At 42.9% G+C, this 14,597-nt stretch overlaps 1 protein-coding gene across 1 annotated transcript in view; it reads left to right on the top strand.

The window, feature by feature from the left end:
- The window catches only part of LOC127572046 (testis-expressed protein 264 homolog), a 352,734-nt gene that overhangs the window by 281,529 nt on the left and 56,608 nt on the right, over positions 1-14,597 (top strand). Inside the window, exon 3 of the mRNA XM_052018884.1 lies at positions 2,756-2,921. Within this exon, the coding sequence (XP_051874844.1) occupies positions 2,756-2,921 (166 nt within the window). The remainder of the gene's footprint in view (positions 1-2,755; positions 2,922-14,597) is intronic.

Genomic DNA, 14,597 nt, shown 5'->3' with positions numbered 1-14,597 from the left:
ATCTAATTTTTGGTTATAAATCTCTGCTGGTTGTTGTTTACTAGATTGTTGGTGAATACGAGTCTACAAATTTATTCCTGTTGATCAATTCTCTTATGTTATATGAAGTTATAATTTACTCAGCATTGAGTTGCTTGGATTTTACTCCTGATTTATTACAGAAGAGGAAAATTAGGCCCAAATCTCTGATGCACAAACTTCTTATCTGATTATCTCTGATCACAAATGAAAGCTAATTTGCAAATTAGTGCTATAAGGAGAGTTTGGACAAACTTGGGTCATTTTCTCTAGAGCGGCAGAGGCTAAAGGGAGACATGATAGAAGTTTATGAGATTATGAAAGGCATAGATGGAGTAGACAGTCAGTGTCTTTTTCTCCCCAGTGTTGAAATGTCTAATACATGCATTTAAAGTGAGAGGGGGCAAGTTCAAAGGAGATATGCAGAGCAAGTTTTTTTCACAGAGAGTGGTGTGTGCCTGGAATGCACCACCAAGAATGGTAGTGAAGGCAAATATGATAGAAGCATTTAAGAGGCTCTTAGATCGGCACACGGATGTGCAGAGAATGGAGGGATATGGACATTGTGTAGGCAGAAGGGATTAATTTACTTAGGCATTTAATTACTAGTTTAATTTGTTCAGCACAACATCATGGGCTGAAGGGCCTGTCCCTGTGCTGTACTATTCTATGTTCTAAATTGAATTAATAAAGGTTTAAATATAGTAATTGTGCTGAATTTCTTCAAGCCTATGAACTTTAATACAGAACAAGAAATGAAAATGAATGAAGTGGAAGCATGCTACTATGATAAGTTTCTGGCAACATATGAAGAACCCTGCTGGGTTGGAATCAATGTGCATCTTCACATTATTGTTGGCTGGGCTAGGCTTTAGAAAATGTCTTGAATGACAGCACATATCATCAGGACACTGCTTGGTGGCAGCTAAGTTCAATTCTGATTTTGAGACACAGTCCTGTCTGACTTTCTGTCAAAATGGAACAGAATTCATTTTGTACAAGCTCCCAGCAAGCGGTCTGCCAGCTGACAGATTTGTTGGAAGGTTTTTTTAAGTTTTCAGATGTCAGTGCGCACACGATATAAACTCATGAGGGGCATTGATGGGGTAAATGCAAACTTAAGAATGCTATATAGAAGTATGGTGGGTGTGTGGGGGTGGGAGGTGGTAAATGTAGAAATTCACCTTCAGAAGTGGAGTGCTATTTTACAAACAAGTGCAAAATTCTGTCACAGTTCCACCTGGTCTGACTTTCCTATATATGCCATTTCATCTATAACTCAATACAACATTCCCAGAATATATAATTACTGATTTATTTTAACCTATATATGAGTTCCTCTGTATCTTTCAGGCTCACATTCCAGCTGTATGGATTTTCAGGTTTGTCTTACTCCAAGATTTTGGGGTACGGAATCTCATATTTATGGCAGTTTATGCTATAGCAGGACAAAGCATGGTTTGACTTCATTTACAACATTGTATCCTATTATGGAATCCACACCATGTGCAAGAGCTCTTTTGGAATTGTACCAGGGATAAGGGACTTCAGTTACCTGAGCTCATTATTCTTAGAGCAGAAATGGTTAAGAGCAGATTTGAGAGACACATTTAAAATTATGAATGGTTTCAACTTTCTACATCTACCACCCCATCCCACCTCCTACCCCCACCATACTTCTATATTGCATTCTTAACATAAAGATAATTTGAAGGCAATTCACAGGTAGATGTAAGGGAAACTGAGCCAGGATCCAGGAAGGCAGATGTTAGCTGAAAAATGGACAGAAGAAGATTTTACAGGAAGAAATAGTTTCACCATCAGTGTGGTTACCCTTTTCTCAATGATTGCATTAATACTGCAGTTAATGCAGTTTACAAGGGAAAAGTTTTTATAATAGCAGAAGAATTGTAGCCAGAAGCTATGCATTTCAGGTGATTGGCAGAACACTAGAGACAACATGAGGATAGCCTTACATAGAAAGCTGTTGCAAATCTTGAATACACTACTTGATAGGGCAGTGGAAGCAGATTCAATAATAACTTTCCAAGGAGAATTGGATGAACACTTGCGAGACTTTGGGGAGATAGCCAGTGCATTGATTTAATTGGATAGCTCAACCCAACAGCCAGCGAAGCACAAAAAGCCTTGGGTTTGCTGTATGATTCTGTGATGTAATTCCTGCTGCATCCAAACCCTCATTAATCTTAGTCTAGCACTCCCGATACATGCAATTCCAGTTTTACCTCAGTCTGAGTTTATCTTCCTCATACATTTGCTGGCAGATTGATTGCAGTGTGTAGCTATTAGGACCAGTAGCCATGATGCTTGAGGGTGAGGGTTACATCAGTGTCAGAAAAAGTCTGATTCAAAACTGTTAGTAACACACTTCAGAATTGTTTATTTTTGTTCACTTTACAGATGTATTTTAATAGAAATTTAGGACTTCTATATAGTGTGACACATGGTCTTCAGTACCTTGATTAGCAGCACAGTGTTTCTATGGAATATGGAGCATCTAGAAAATGTAAACAGTGTCCGTCAGACTCAATCCAGCATTGGATTGGATTCTCAGTTCATTGCATTATGTACTGTGATGCTAGGTACTTTGACCAAACACTCACCAATGTCTGATCTCCCATCAGCTCTAAGTCTGCAGCTACCCACACAGATGTTGATCCTGAAGTTAGTTCAGTGTGCTTCTACTTCTCTCAACACATTGTTTCTCCTTCTTTAGGAACGGAAGCTATGTGCTCACCCCTGTCTGGAGATCTACCGTGGGGAACTGATCTACTACATCTGCCCTTTGGCACGCCAGAGTGACTTCTATGTTCCTGAACTAAAGGAGGCTGACAAGAAACAGAAAGAAGAGGCGGCAGGTGATGCTTGTACAGATGTCGCAGGTAAATTACAGACAATAGGGGTGGTCTTGGTAAAACAGAAAAACAGCTGCTAAGTGGTAAAAAAAAGCATGTCAGTTCAGCACACAATTTTGGGAGAGTGCTGAGTTCCAAAAACTGAACTTCTGTGACAGTTTTATGTGAGCTCTTCCAATCCACCCCCTGGTGGTGTAAAGTGGTTGGGGACACAATGTGATGGATCTCAGGATGACTAAGGGAGTGGGCGCATTGGATCCTACACCCAACACACAAGCTACGAGTGGAGTTGATTCAGAGCTGGAGCAGTGTACTGTACCACAGGGGAAGGTCTCCCTCTCTCCTGTTCTACTTGACCTCATGTTCTCCTTCCATTCCTCTTCCAGACTTAGCAAGGTGTCTGTGAAGGGTCTCAACCCAAAATGTCGACTGTCCATTTCCCTGCATAGATCCCGCCTGACCCACTGAGTTCCTCCAGCATCTTGTATGTTGCCTATGATCCAATCTTTGCTTTCTCCTATAAGATGCCCTATGAGATTGTGCCCAATGAAATTTATTCTTTGTAGGAGAATTTCCAGAATAAATATTATAATGTGCAGATATTGTCTTCACAAAGTTACCCCACGTGCTTCAAACATCCTGTTAAACCACCAGTAGCAAGTGGATGGTAATAGGTGAGTGTACCTTTATGTAGCCTGAAAATCCTCAGCAAAGACTGTTTGTTGGTTACAGTTGGAAGAATCATTAGGTCAAGCATAATGCTGTGAGGCTAGCGCACAAGTGGCAATCAGCCCTTCGATATTTCCCAGGGTGCCTGTCTCGACCACCTTACACAGGCTAAACAGGTAACTAAGCCCAAAACGTCATCTCAGCCACTTCAGAGGCATTTTAGCACTGAGAGCAGCTGGTTAAAGTCACCCTGGTATTTCTAGATACACATATAGTCATCGCAGGTAAATAACGGACAAGAAAGGCTATGTGGATAGCATCATGAAAGCAGGGTCGGCAACTGCAATGCGCTGTACCAATGCATCCTAATGACTGCTGGTTGCAACCAACACTACTTATACAATCACCTTTGCAGCCACTGGCAATGTGTTTGACATGCGCTGAGATTGAGGCATGGCAGGTTTCAGTGAGGAATCTTCATTAAAAGCAAGCACTGTTTTTCACTGAGGTTCAGGCAGAAGGATTGTTGCTCAAACACCCTGTTTGGACATGACATCCTGATGAGAGACCTGCTCTCCCTCCTCTTCCTCCCCCTTTCACCAGCTTGTCCTGTACTGCCTGCTCATTCTCCCAGCCATACCGTCTCCCAAAGGGAATTCCTATGTGTGATCCATGTCTGGGAACAACAGGTTTGTGCAAAGGCCTTGAGGCAGCAAGAAGTTCACCACTACTTGCCACACCACTCCCTCTTTACACTTTGACAACTTGAAACAACTCTAGAAATCACCAGACACTTGCGGAATCACAGAAGCAACAACAAGATTAACCAGAACTAATCTGTAAGTGGTGAGTGATGGGAGGTCTTTCCTGGTGTTCATCAGGTTTGTCTGTTTCATAGACAACATTGCAGCGCTATCGCCAAATAACACTTCTTGCCAATTAATGGCACAAATTGCCCAGTGTAAAGGACTCTAAGTCCACGTAGAGTCCTGTGCCACAAGGTAGTGAGTTTAGAAGTAGGAAGATAGAGCAGCTAAAGGTATAGCTAAGGAGCTGGTGCATGGGTCAGGGCTACAGATATCTGAATAATTGGAATCACTTCTGGGGCGGGGGGGGGGTGGGTGGGTGGGTGGTGACCTGTACAAGAAGGACGAATCACACCTAAACTGGAGGGGATGCAATATCCTAGCAGGAAGCTTTGCCAGTGGTACTCGGGATGGTTTAAACTAGTGACCCAAAATGACAATGTAGCAGGAGGGGAGAGAGAAGCATCTGTAGTAAATGGAGCAGGTAGGTCTAGAGGGCAGAGCAGCCAGAGATGGGTGGGAGAGCGTAAGAGGGCTTAACTGCATTTACTTTAATGCAAAGAGCCTTGGAGGTAAGACAGATGAGCTGAGAGCATGGATCAGTATGTGGGATTATGATATTGTGAGATGTGGCTGGGGAACAGGCAGGAACAGCAGCTCAATGTTCCTGGGTATAGTGTTTTCAGGCATGACAAGGGGGGTTCCAAAAGGGAAGGAGATGTTGGACTGCTCATCAGGAAGTGCATTACAGCAGTACTCAGGGAGGGTATCCTGGAGGGATCAGCAAATGAAGCTATATGGGTAGAACTTAGAAATAAGAAAGCAGCGATCACTTTGATGGGGTTAAACCATAGGCCTCCAAACAGTCAGTGGGATTTGGGAGAACAAACATGTAGACTAATAGCAGTAGGATGTAAAACCAATAGGGTTGTAGTAGTGGGTGATTTTAACTTTCCCAATATTGACTGGGATTACTTTAGTGTAAGGGCTGTAGATGAGCTGGAGTTTATTAAATGCATCCAGGGAGGGCTTTTAAAGCAGTATGTAGAGAGTCCTACCAGGGAGGGAGCTGCACTCAACCTGATTTAGGGAATGAGGATGGACAAGTGGTGGAAGTGTGTGTGGAGGATCCTTTTATGAACAGTGACCACAGTTCAGTAAGCTTTGAGGTAGCCATGGAAAAGGATAACGTTGACCTGGAGTTAAGGTCTTAAATTGGGGGACGGCTGACTTCAACTGTACAAGACAGGAGCTGGGAGAAGTAGATTGGGAGCAGCTGCGAGAGGGAAAAACAACATCTAAAAAGTGGGAGGCATTTAAAAGTGAAATAGTAGGAGTTGTCAGCATGCTCCTGTTAGGGTAAGAAGCAAGGATGGTAAAATTAGAGAACCTTGGTTAACAAAGAAAATTGAGGGTTTGATCAGGGAAAAGGAAGCATATGTCGGGTATAGGAAATTCTTATCAAGTGAGTCCTTTGAGGTTTGTAAGGGATATAGGAGAGAGCTTAAGAAAGCAGTTAGGAGAGCTAAAAAGGGACATGAAATGGCCCTGGCCAACAGAATTAAAGAGAATTCCAAAATTTTTTATAAATTTACTAGAAGCAAGAGGATAGATAAGGAAAAAGTAGGAACCAAAAGAGAAGTCTTTGTGTGGAGCCAAGGGATATGTGTGGTGTCCTGAATGAATGCTTTGCATCAGTATTCACCAGGGAGTAGGAGGGGGAGGATGGAAAGTTAAGGGAGGTAGTCTAGAACATGTATGCATCAGGAAAGAGGAAGTGTTAGAGATATTGAAACACATTAAGATGGGAAAATCCCCAAGGCCTGATGAAATCTATCCCAAGATGTTACTGGAACAAGGGAGAAAATTGCTGGAGCTCTGATGGAGATTTTTACATCATTTTTAGCTACGGGTGAGGTACCAGAAGACTGGAAAGTAGCTAATGTTGCTCCCATGTACAAGAAGGGTGATAGGGGTAAGGCAGAAAGTACAGACCAGTGAGCCTTACATCACTTGTAGGGAAACTATTGCATAAGTTTCTTAGGGAGAGGATTTATGATCACTTAAAAAGGCAGGGACTGATTTGGGGCAAAAAAATAAACTGCTGGAAAAACTCTGCAGGTCAGGCAACATCTGTAGACGGAAATGGACAGTCAACGTTTCAAGTCGAGGTGCTGCCTGGCCTGTTGAGTTCCTCCAGATTCTGGCATCTGCAGTCTCTTGTGTTTCCACTGATTGGGGGAATCAGCATAGTTTTGTGCATGGGAAATTCTGCCTCACAAATCTGAATGAGCTTTTTGAGGAGGTTATTAAGAAAACTGATGAAGGTAATACCTCCTCCTGCCCTACAATCCTCTGAGATATCTGTATTCCTCTTATACATACCTCATGATCATCCTGAATCAGTCTGACTTGTGCTTGTATCCTCAGTTGCAAGGGTCTCCAAGCTCTGCATTTCCCTCCAAAAACCACTCTGTCCCTCCACCTCTTTTTCTTCCTTTGAGACACACATTAAAAGCTCTTTGATCAATAGATGAATCTTAACGAGGTTTTTCTGGCTCTGCTGACATAAATTTGCCGAAATTTGGGGGAAAAGGCTGTTTAAGCATGTTTCTGACAAAAAGTTGAAGAAGTCCTGCAAGAAGTTCAACTCCATTATCTCAGCCACTGTCTGTGAGAATCCTCTTCTATGCCTCTGCCTCTGTTTGGTCTGTTTATCTCTTTTCTTTACTTCCCTAAGCTAATTTTGGAGGCTGTGTCCAGCTACTGATTGAATCCCCCTCTCTCTCTGCTGCCTGTGGTGAACCAATGAGAATTGACTGGGACACCCTGAGTCACAGGAGACCACATTGTTGCTCTGTTCAAAAGTTCTTCTTTCAAAGTAGATTTGAGTGATTAGTCAAATGCTAATAGGAGGAGCAGTGCTTCTAAAACTGCCGTTGTTTAATAAGCTATCTGTGGTGAACTCTGCCCTGTGGAAAAAGGGGGCTCTTGAGAACAAAAATGTCGTGTGGAATAAAGCCCCTGGGATATCTTGCAGTTCATTCCAAAACCTTAATACTTATAAAGCAGAGAATATTAACCACCTTTAGTTACATCTTCTTGTCCTTGCAGAAGTTTGATGTTGCTGCATTGGTTCAGCAGAGATTAGTGGAATAACTTTACAAGTGGGATTGTGTGGAGAGTATTACAGAACTCTCCAGGGAGGTACAGAGCAGCTGGCTCTCTGATTCTCTTGATTAACTGTGGATCAGGCACTTTCAGGACCTTTTCAAGACATTTTGCACAAAGCATTGACTGTCAGAGTAAGTGTGATCCATGAAGAAAACTGAACTCAGGCATGGAGGAAGAAGGAATCCACCGATTGAACCAACATGTGTTCATCCCTCACCACACGTGCACATCACATGCCATCCAAGACAGCGTCATGTATGACCAAATTGTGTCCAGAGGCAAGGTTGGGTGAATAAACGTGGGGTGGTGCTCAGAGTGGGTGGATGTGGGAGTGAGGCATTCAGTATGTATGGGGTTGTGGAATGGGGTGATGGGCTTTTGAGTGGAAGTGGGGAGTTGTGACGAGAGGACAGGCAATGGGAGTGAGGGGGCAGGAAGTAGAGGGGGATGGATGATGAGAGTGAGGGATAAGTGAGTGAAGGGGAGGTGGACGGTGGGAGTGAGCAGAGCAGTGAGTGGAGCGGAGGATGGACAGTAGGAGTAAGGGGTGAATGAGCAGTTCTAGTTCAAGTTTATTGTCATGAGCATACATACCCAGGATATAAATGCCATGAAAATTAGATTTTTGCAGCAGCAGCAGAGTACATTCAAATCATGACAAACATAAGTTAACATAAACTTAAATTAACATAAAAAATATACATAATGTACATAATCTACCAAAAATAGATGAAAATAAACTAACAACATTAGTGCGAGTTGAGAGAGAAAAGAAATATAGTCCGAGGTAGAATTAGGGTTTTTCAGGTCAGTTCAAGAACCTGATGGCAGTGGAGAAAAAGCTGTTGTTGAACCTTGAGGTGTGGGTCTTCATCCTTCTGTACCTCCTGCCTGATGGCAGCAACGGGAAGCGGGCACAGCCCAGATGGTGGGGGTCCCTGATGATGGATGTTGCCTCCCTGAGACATCGCCTCTTGTAAACGCCCTTGATGGTGTGAGTAGAGGGATAGATGAATGGTGAGAGTGAGGAGTGAGTGGGTGGGGGCTAGGACAGGGTGAGTATTAGCTTCAATGCAAATCAAATATTTGAATTGATCAAATGGAGAAGATCCACTACTGCAGTAAACCTAATCGATTGTTAGAGAGAAGTAATCCAGTATGGAAGCCTGATATTCAAGCTTATCCATCCTGGAGCAATCCAGTGCATCCTGAGTTAATGAAGCTTGTTCCCAACTTTTAATGAACATCATCCTCAGTATTTCAGAGACTTCTCTGTACACTGTAGATTTAGTGCCTTAATGAAGTCCTTCCTGATAGGGCCTCCAAAGTAAATTTGAACTATTGTGGGGAATATGAAATTAATAACTAAATTAATTCTGTGCTTTGTGTCAGTTCTGATGTTTATTATCGTGCTGACTTTTATTAATCTGGTTTAGAGCACAAATTATAGCAGTATTCACTTTCTGAATAGAGGTTGGAGGATCGGTCTACAACCAATTCACAGTAAAGTAGCATTCTATCATTCACAATGGAATCTGCACAGAATGATTAATGTCTACATTCATTGTAGCTCTTCATTTTCATCTTTTTGCCAGTTTCCTCCCCTTATCTCACTTTCTATCCTATATGGACTTCCTGTTCTGCTGAATTCTGTGGTCACTGGTTGTTGATAGATGCTGCCTTCTTGAGGCAGCACCTCATGTAGATGCTTTCAGTGGTGGAGAGGGCTGTGCCCATGATGGACCAGGCTGAGTCCACTAATCTCTCCAGCTTCTGGCATTCCTGTGTGTTGGAATTGCCTTACCAGGCCATGATGCAACCAGTCAGGATACTTTCTACTTGCCTTGGTGAGTGTAGTGCAATTTTTAACAAGCTCAATTTCATCTTTGTCAAAACAACTCTTGATTGGCTCTGGTGATCCACCTAAAATATTGAAGTCATCCAGCAACCATGCACCTTGACTGCAATGTAGTACTGTCTACAAGATGCACTGCTCCAGTCTGCCAAGGTTTATTCAACAGCATTTCCCAGACCTATAACCTCTACCACATAGAAGTTCAAGGCTGGCAGCCACATGGGAACACGGCCATCTCGAAGCTCCCTTCTCAATTACACAATCCTAAATTGGAAATATAAGGCCATTCCTTCACTGAAATTGCGTCAACATTCTAGAACTCCCTACATGACAGCATTGTGGGAGTACTTTCAGATAGACTGCAGCGATTCAAGAAAGTAGCTCACCAACGTTATCCATTATCCATGGAGAGTTAGGGATGTGCATGAAATGGTGGCTCTCCCTGTGAATAGATCAAAAAGATAGGAGGAGAATTGCTGTTGCAAGGAATTATTCCCTGAGCAATAGATGACTGAGGAGAGGAAATGCAAAATAATCCTGTTCCAGTTCCACTTCAATCGTTACTTCAGACAAAAAAAATACCTATCAGTGGGGCACATGTCCTAGACATATCATCCCTGACAGACCTCTGGTTTTAGCGAGAGTTCCAAAAATTAAGTTGGAAGGATTGCTTTTAGTTCTGACTGGCTTAAAAGATTCAAGAAGCAATCCATTGATTTGAACAGATATGAAGAGAAATAACCCCACATTTACATAACTTAGTTAATTTGGAAAGGAGCTGTCAGTCTGGAAAATATCAAACAATCTTTTTAAGTTTGTTCTTGCAATGAGTGACTAGTCTCAGCCTCAAATACATTGGCCAGGCACAGCCAGTGAGTAAAGAAGCAGCAACTTCTATGATCTTGGGACATCTCAAAGCACTTTGCAGACTAAAATGCCCCAGCACTGTTGTGATGATTTTTTTACTTAGACATTCCCTCTGGATTGAGGATCACTTCCTTACATTCCAGTTCTATAGGTTCTGAGGTGAGTGATGAGGCCAGTGTGCATACAAATATATGTATTAGGAGCAAGAACAGACTACTCGATCCCTCAAGCCTACTCCACAATATAATAAGATGTGGCTGATCTAATTGTAACTTCAACTCCACATTCTTGTCTACCTTTTTACCTCCTTGCTTATCAAGCATCCATCTACCTCAGCCTCAAAAATATTCAAAGATTGTGATACCACTGCACTTTGAGGAAGAGGGTTCCAAAGACTCACAACCCTCTGAGAAAATATTTTTGCCTTTTAAACGGTGACCCTTAGTTCTAGATTCTCCCATAAGGAAGTAGCCTCTCCACAACATCCCAGTCGAAATTCCCAGGATCTTCAATATTTCAATCAAGTCCCCTTCTGAGTTACTAGGCCAGCCTGTTCAGCCTTTCCTCATAAGGAAACCAGCCCACTCCAGGTATGTTCAGCAAACCTTCTTGGAACTACTTTCAACACGTTAACAGTTTGCAAGTTGGAAATGTGAAGAACCCAATACTGCACACAGTACTCTAGATGTGGTCTCACCAACACCCAACCTCCCTACTTCTGTATTCAATTTCCCTAGCCATAGGCAATAAGATTCTAATAGCTTCTCTAATTACTTGCTATACCTACATACTAACCTTTTGCAAGTCATGCATTAAATCCCTCTCCATCTTGTTCTGCAATGTCTCACCATTTAGATAATATGCCTATTTATATTTCCTGCCATATCAGACTATTTCACATTTTCCAACATTATATTCTATTTACTAGATCATTGCCACTCACTTAACCTATTTGTAGCCTCTCTATGTCTCCTTCACAACTTACTTTCATAGAACATAGAACAGTACAGCATAGGAACAGGCCCTTTGGCCCACAATGTCTGTGTCGACCATGGTGCCACTTTAAACATCCCATCTGTCTATATCCCTCCATCCCCTGCCTGTCCATGTACCTGTGTAAATGCCTCTTAAATGTTGCTATTGTATCTGCTTCCACCACCTCCCCTTGCAGCGCATTCCAGGCACCTACTGCCCTCTGTATAAAAAAACTTGCTTCACAAATCTCCTTTAAACTTTCTCACTCTCACATTAAACCTAAGCCCTCTAGTACTTGACATTTCCACCCTGAGAAAAAGACTCTGACTATCAACCCTATTCATGTCTCTCATAATATAAACTTCTGTCAGGTCGCCCCTCAGCCTCCAACACTCCAGGAAAAACAATCCAAGTTTGTCCAACCTCTCCTTCTAGTTAATACAGATCCTCCCCAGGTAACAAACATACGAATTATGTACATTCCATACACATGAATGAGTATTTGGGAGACCGGCAGGATGGATTTGTCGGCTGCTGCAGGACTGCAGGTATCTTCTGCCCTGTGGGAACTCAGTTCACGGCAATATCTCAATGGTTGAGTTGAACCATTTTCAACCAATTAAACCTTAGTTGGCCTATGTTTTTTATTTAACTATATTGCCAGCCATCGCATTTCCAACTTGCAAACTGTTTGAGTTCAGAACAGTTCTCAGGAACAGAATCCTGTTGTAACCTGGGGAGGACCTATACTCTCTAATCCAGGCAACATCCTGGTGAACCTCTTTTGTAACCTCTCCAAAGCCTCCACATCCTTTCTGTAATGTAGCAACCAGAATTGCAGATAATACTCCAAATGTGGCCTGATCAAAGTTCTACACAGCTGCAACATGCCTTCCCAACTTTTATACTTAATGCTCCAACTAATAAAGGCAAGCCTTCTTCATCACCCTATCTACTTGTGTGGCCACTTTCAGGGAGCTATGGGCTTGGACCCCAAGATGCCCCTGTCCATCAGTGCTCCTAAGGGTCCTGCCATTTACTGTATTTCCTACTTATCTTTGCATCATCAGCAAATTTAGTGACCATAGCTTCAATGCCAAATTATATAAATTAAAAGTTGAAGCCAAAACACAGTAAACAGCAGGATCCTGAGAGCATTAATGAACAGCGGGATGTTGGAATCCAAGTCCACAGGTCCCTGAATGTGGCAACACTTACATTAGACTATTGTTTATTGACTACAGTTCCACCTTCAATACTACAATTCCAAGCAAACTCATCAACACTCTGAGACCTGGGACTCAGCACCTTCCTCTACAACTGGATCCTTGTCTTTCTGACCAACAGACAGCAATCAGTAAGGATAGGCAGCAACACCTCCAGCACAATTATTCTCAACACTGGTGCCCCACAACACTGCGTCCTCAGACCCCTACTCTATTCCTTATACACTCATGACTGCGTGGCCAGATTCTGCTCTAACTCCATTACAAGTTGCAGATGATACCACCGTAGTAGGCCGTATCTCAAACAACGATGAGTCAGGGTACAGGAAGAAGATGGAGAGCTTAGTGACGTGGTGTCATGACAACAACCTTTCCCTCAATGTCAGCAAAACAAAAGAACTGGTCATTGACTTCAGAAAGGGGGGTGGTGCACATGCATCTGTCTACTTCAACCGCTCTGAGGTCGAGAGGGTTGAGAGCTTCAAGTTCCAGGGAGTGAACATCACCAATAGCCTGTCCTGGTCCTACCACATAGACGCCATGGCCAAGAAAGCTCACCAGAGCCTCTACTTTCTCAGGAGGCTAAAGAAATTTGTCATGTCCCCCCTGACACTCACCAACTTTTATCGATGCTCCATAGAAAGCATCCTATCTGGATGCATCACGGCTTGGTATGGCAAATGCTCTTCCCAGGACCACAAGAAACTGCAGAGAGTTGTGGACACAGCCCAGCACATCACAGAAACTAGCCTTCCCTCCATGGATTCTGCCTATACCTCTCACTGCCTTGGTAAAGCAGCCAGCATAATCAAAATCCCCACCCTCTGGGGACATTCTCTCTTCTTCCCTCTCCGATTGGGCAGAAGATACAAAAGCCTGAAGGCATGTACCACCAGGCTCAAGGACAGCTTCTGTCCCGCTGTTATAAGACTATTGAATGGTTCCTTAGTATGATAAGGTGGACTCTTGACCTCACAATGTACCTCATTATGACCTTGCACCTTATTGTCTACCTGCACTGCACTTTCTCTGTAGCTGTGACACTTCACTCTGCATTCTATATTGTTTCACCTTGTACTACCCCAATGTACTGTGTAATGAATTGATCTGTATGAACAGTATGCAAGACAAGTTTTTCACTGTACCATGGTACAAGTGACAATAATAAACCAATTCCAATTCCAGTTCCACAAGTAGATGGGATGGTAGACAACCAGCCACACTGCCCACATCAAGGTTCATAAAGAAACAAGGACATAAGACTCTAAGTAATAGTTGACAAATAAATGTCAGCCAGTGGGAACATAGAATATAGAACAGTACAGCACAGGAACAGGCCCTTCAGCCCACGATGTCTGTGTCGACCATAATACCAATTTAAACTGCACATTGCCTGCATGTGGTCTAACCCTCAATTCTCTGCCTGTTCATGTGTCTGTCTAAACGCCTCTTAAACATTGATATTATATCTGCTTTCACCACCTCCCCTGGCAGCATTTTCCAGGCACCTTTCACTTCCTTTGTAGAGATCCCTGGAATCACAGTATTTTGGGATTTTTTTGCAGCCACTTCAGAGAGCAGATGGCCTTGGTTTATCCCTTGGAAGACCTTGGGTGGAGCAGTTGCCACCAGGTCATGTCAGTGAAAGCTGCCATGAAATCAACTTCCTTACAGCTCACTCTCCCACCTGCAAACTTGTCTTTTCATTTAAGTCATGAATAGAACTGGTGAACAGCTGAGGTCCAGGGCTAGTCCTGGGCACCTCACTAGCAAAGCCTGACAGCAACCTATTTATTCCTACTTTCTCTGTCCTTTAACCAACCCTCTGTACATTATAATCTTACCCCAGCACCACTCTTTGAGTCTTTATTTTAAGTAAAAACTTTTTAATTCTGTGGTAATTTCTCAAATACCCCTTCAAAAATCAAGAAATGTTACACTTGTAGCGGTTGCTACCGCGGAATTAAACAAGACTCACTCAGATGATTGCCAAACAGAACTGGTTTATTTTCCCGCCTTGCGCGGGCCCTTTAAGGGAGAAAACTCCCGCCCAAAAAAACCGGCAATGACGTAAGTCCTACGTCATCAGGACTTTCCCGCGCGCGGGTTCTCCCCGTCGCTCGGAAAGACG

This window comes from Pristis pectinata, chromosome 6, assembly GCF_009764475.1.
Source record: "Pristis pectinata isolate sPriPec2 chromosome 6, sPriPec2.1.pri, whole genome shotgun sequence".
Lineage (NCBI taxonomy): Eukaryota > Metazoa > Chordata > Chondrichthyes > Rhinopristiformes > Pristidae > Pristis > Pristis pectinata.
The sequence above is the reverse complement of the archived record's forward strand: the minus strand, read 5'-3'. Positions and strand labels throughout refer to the sequence as shown.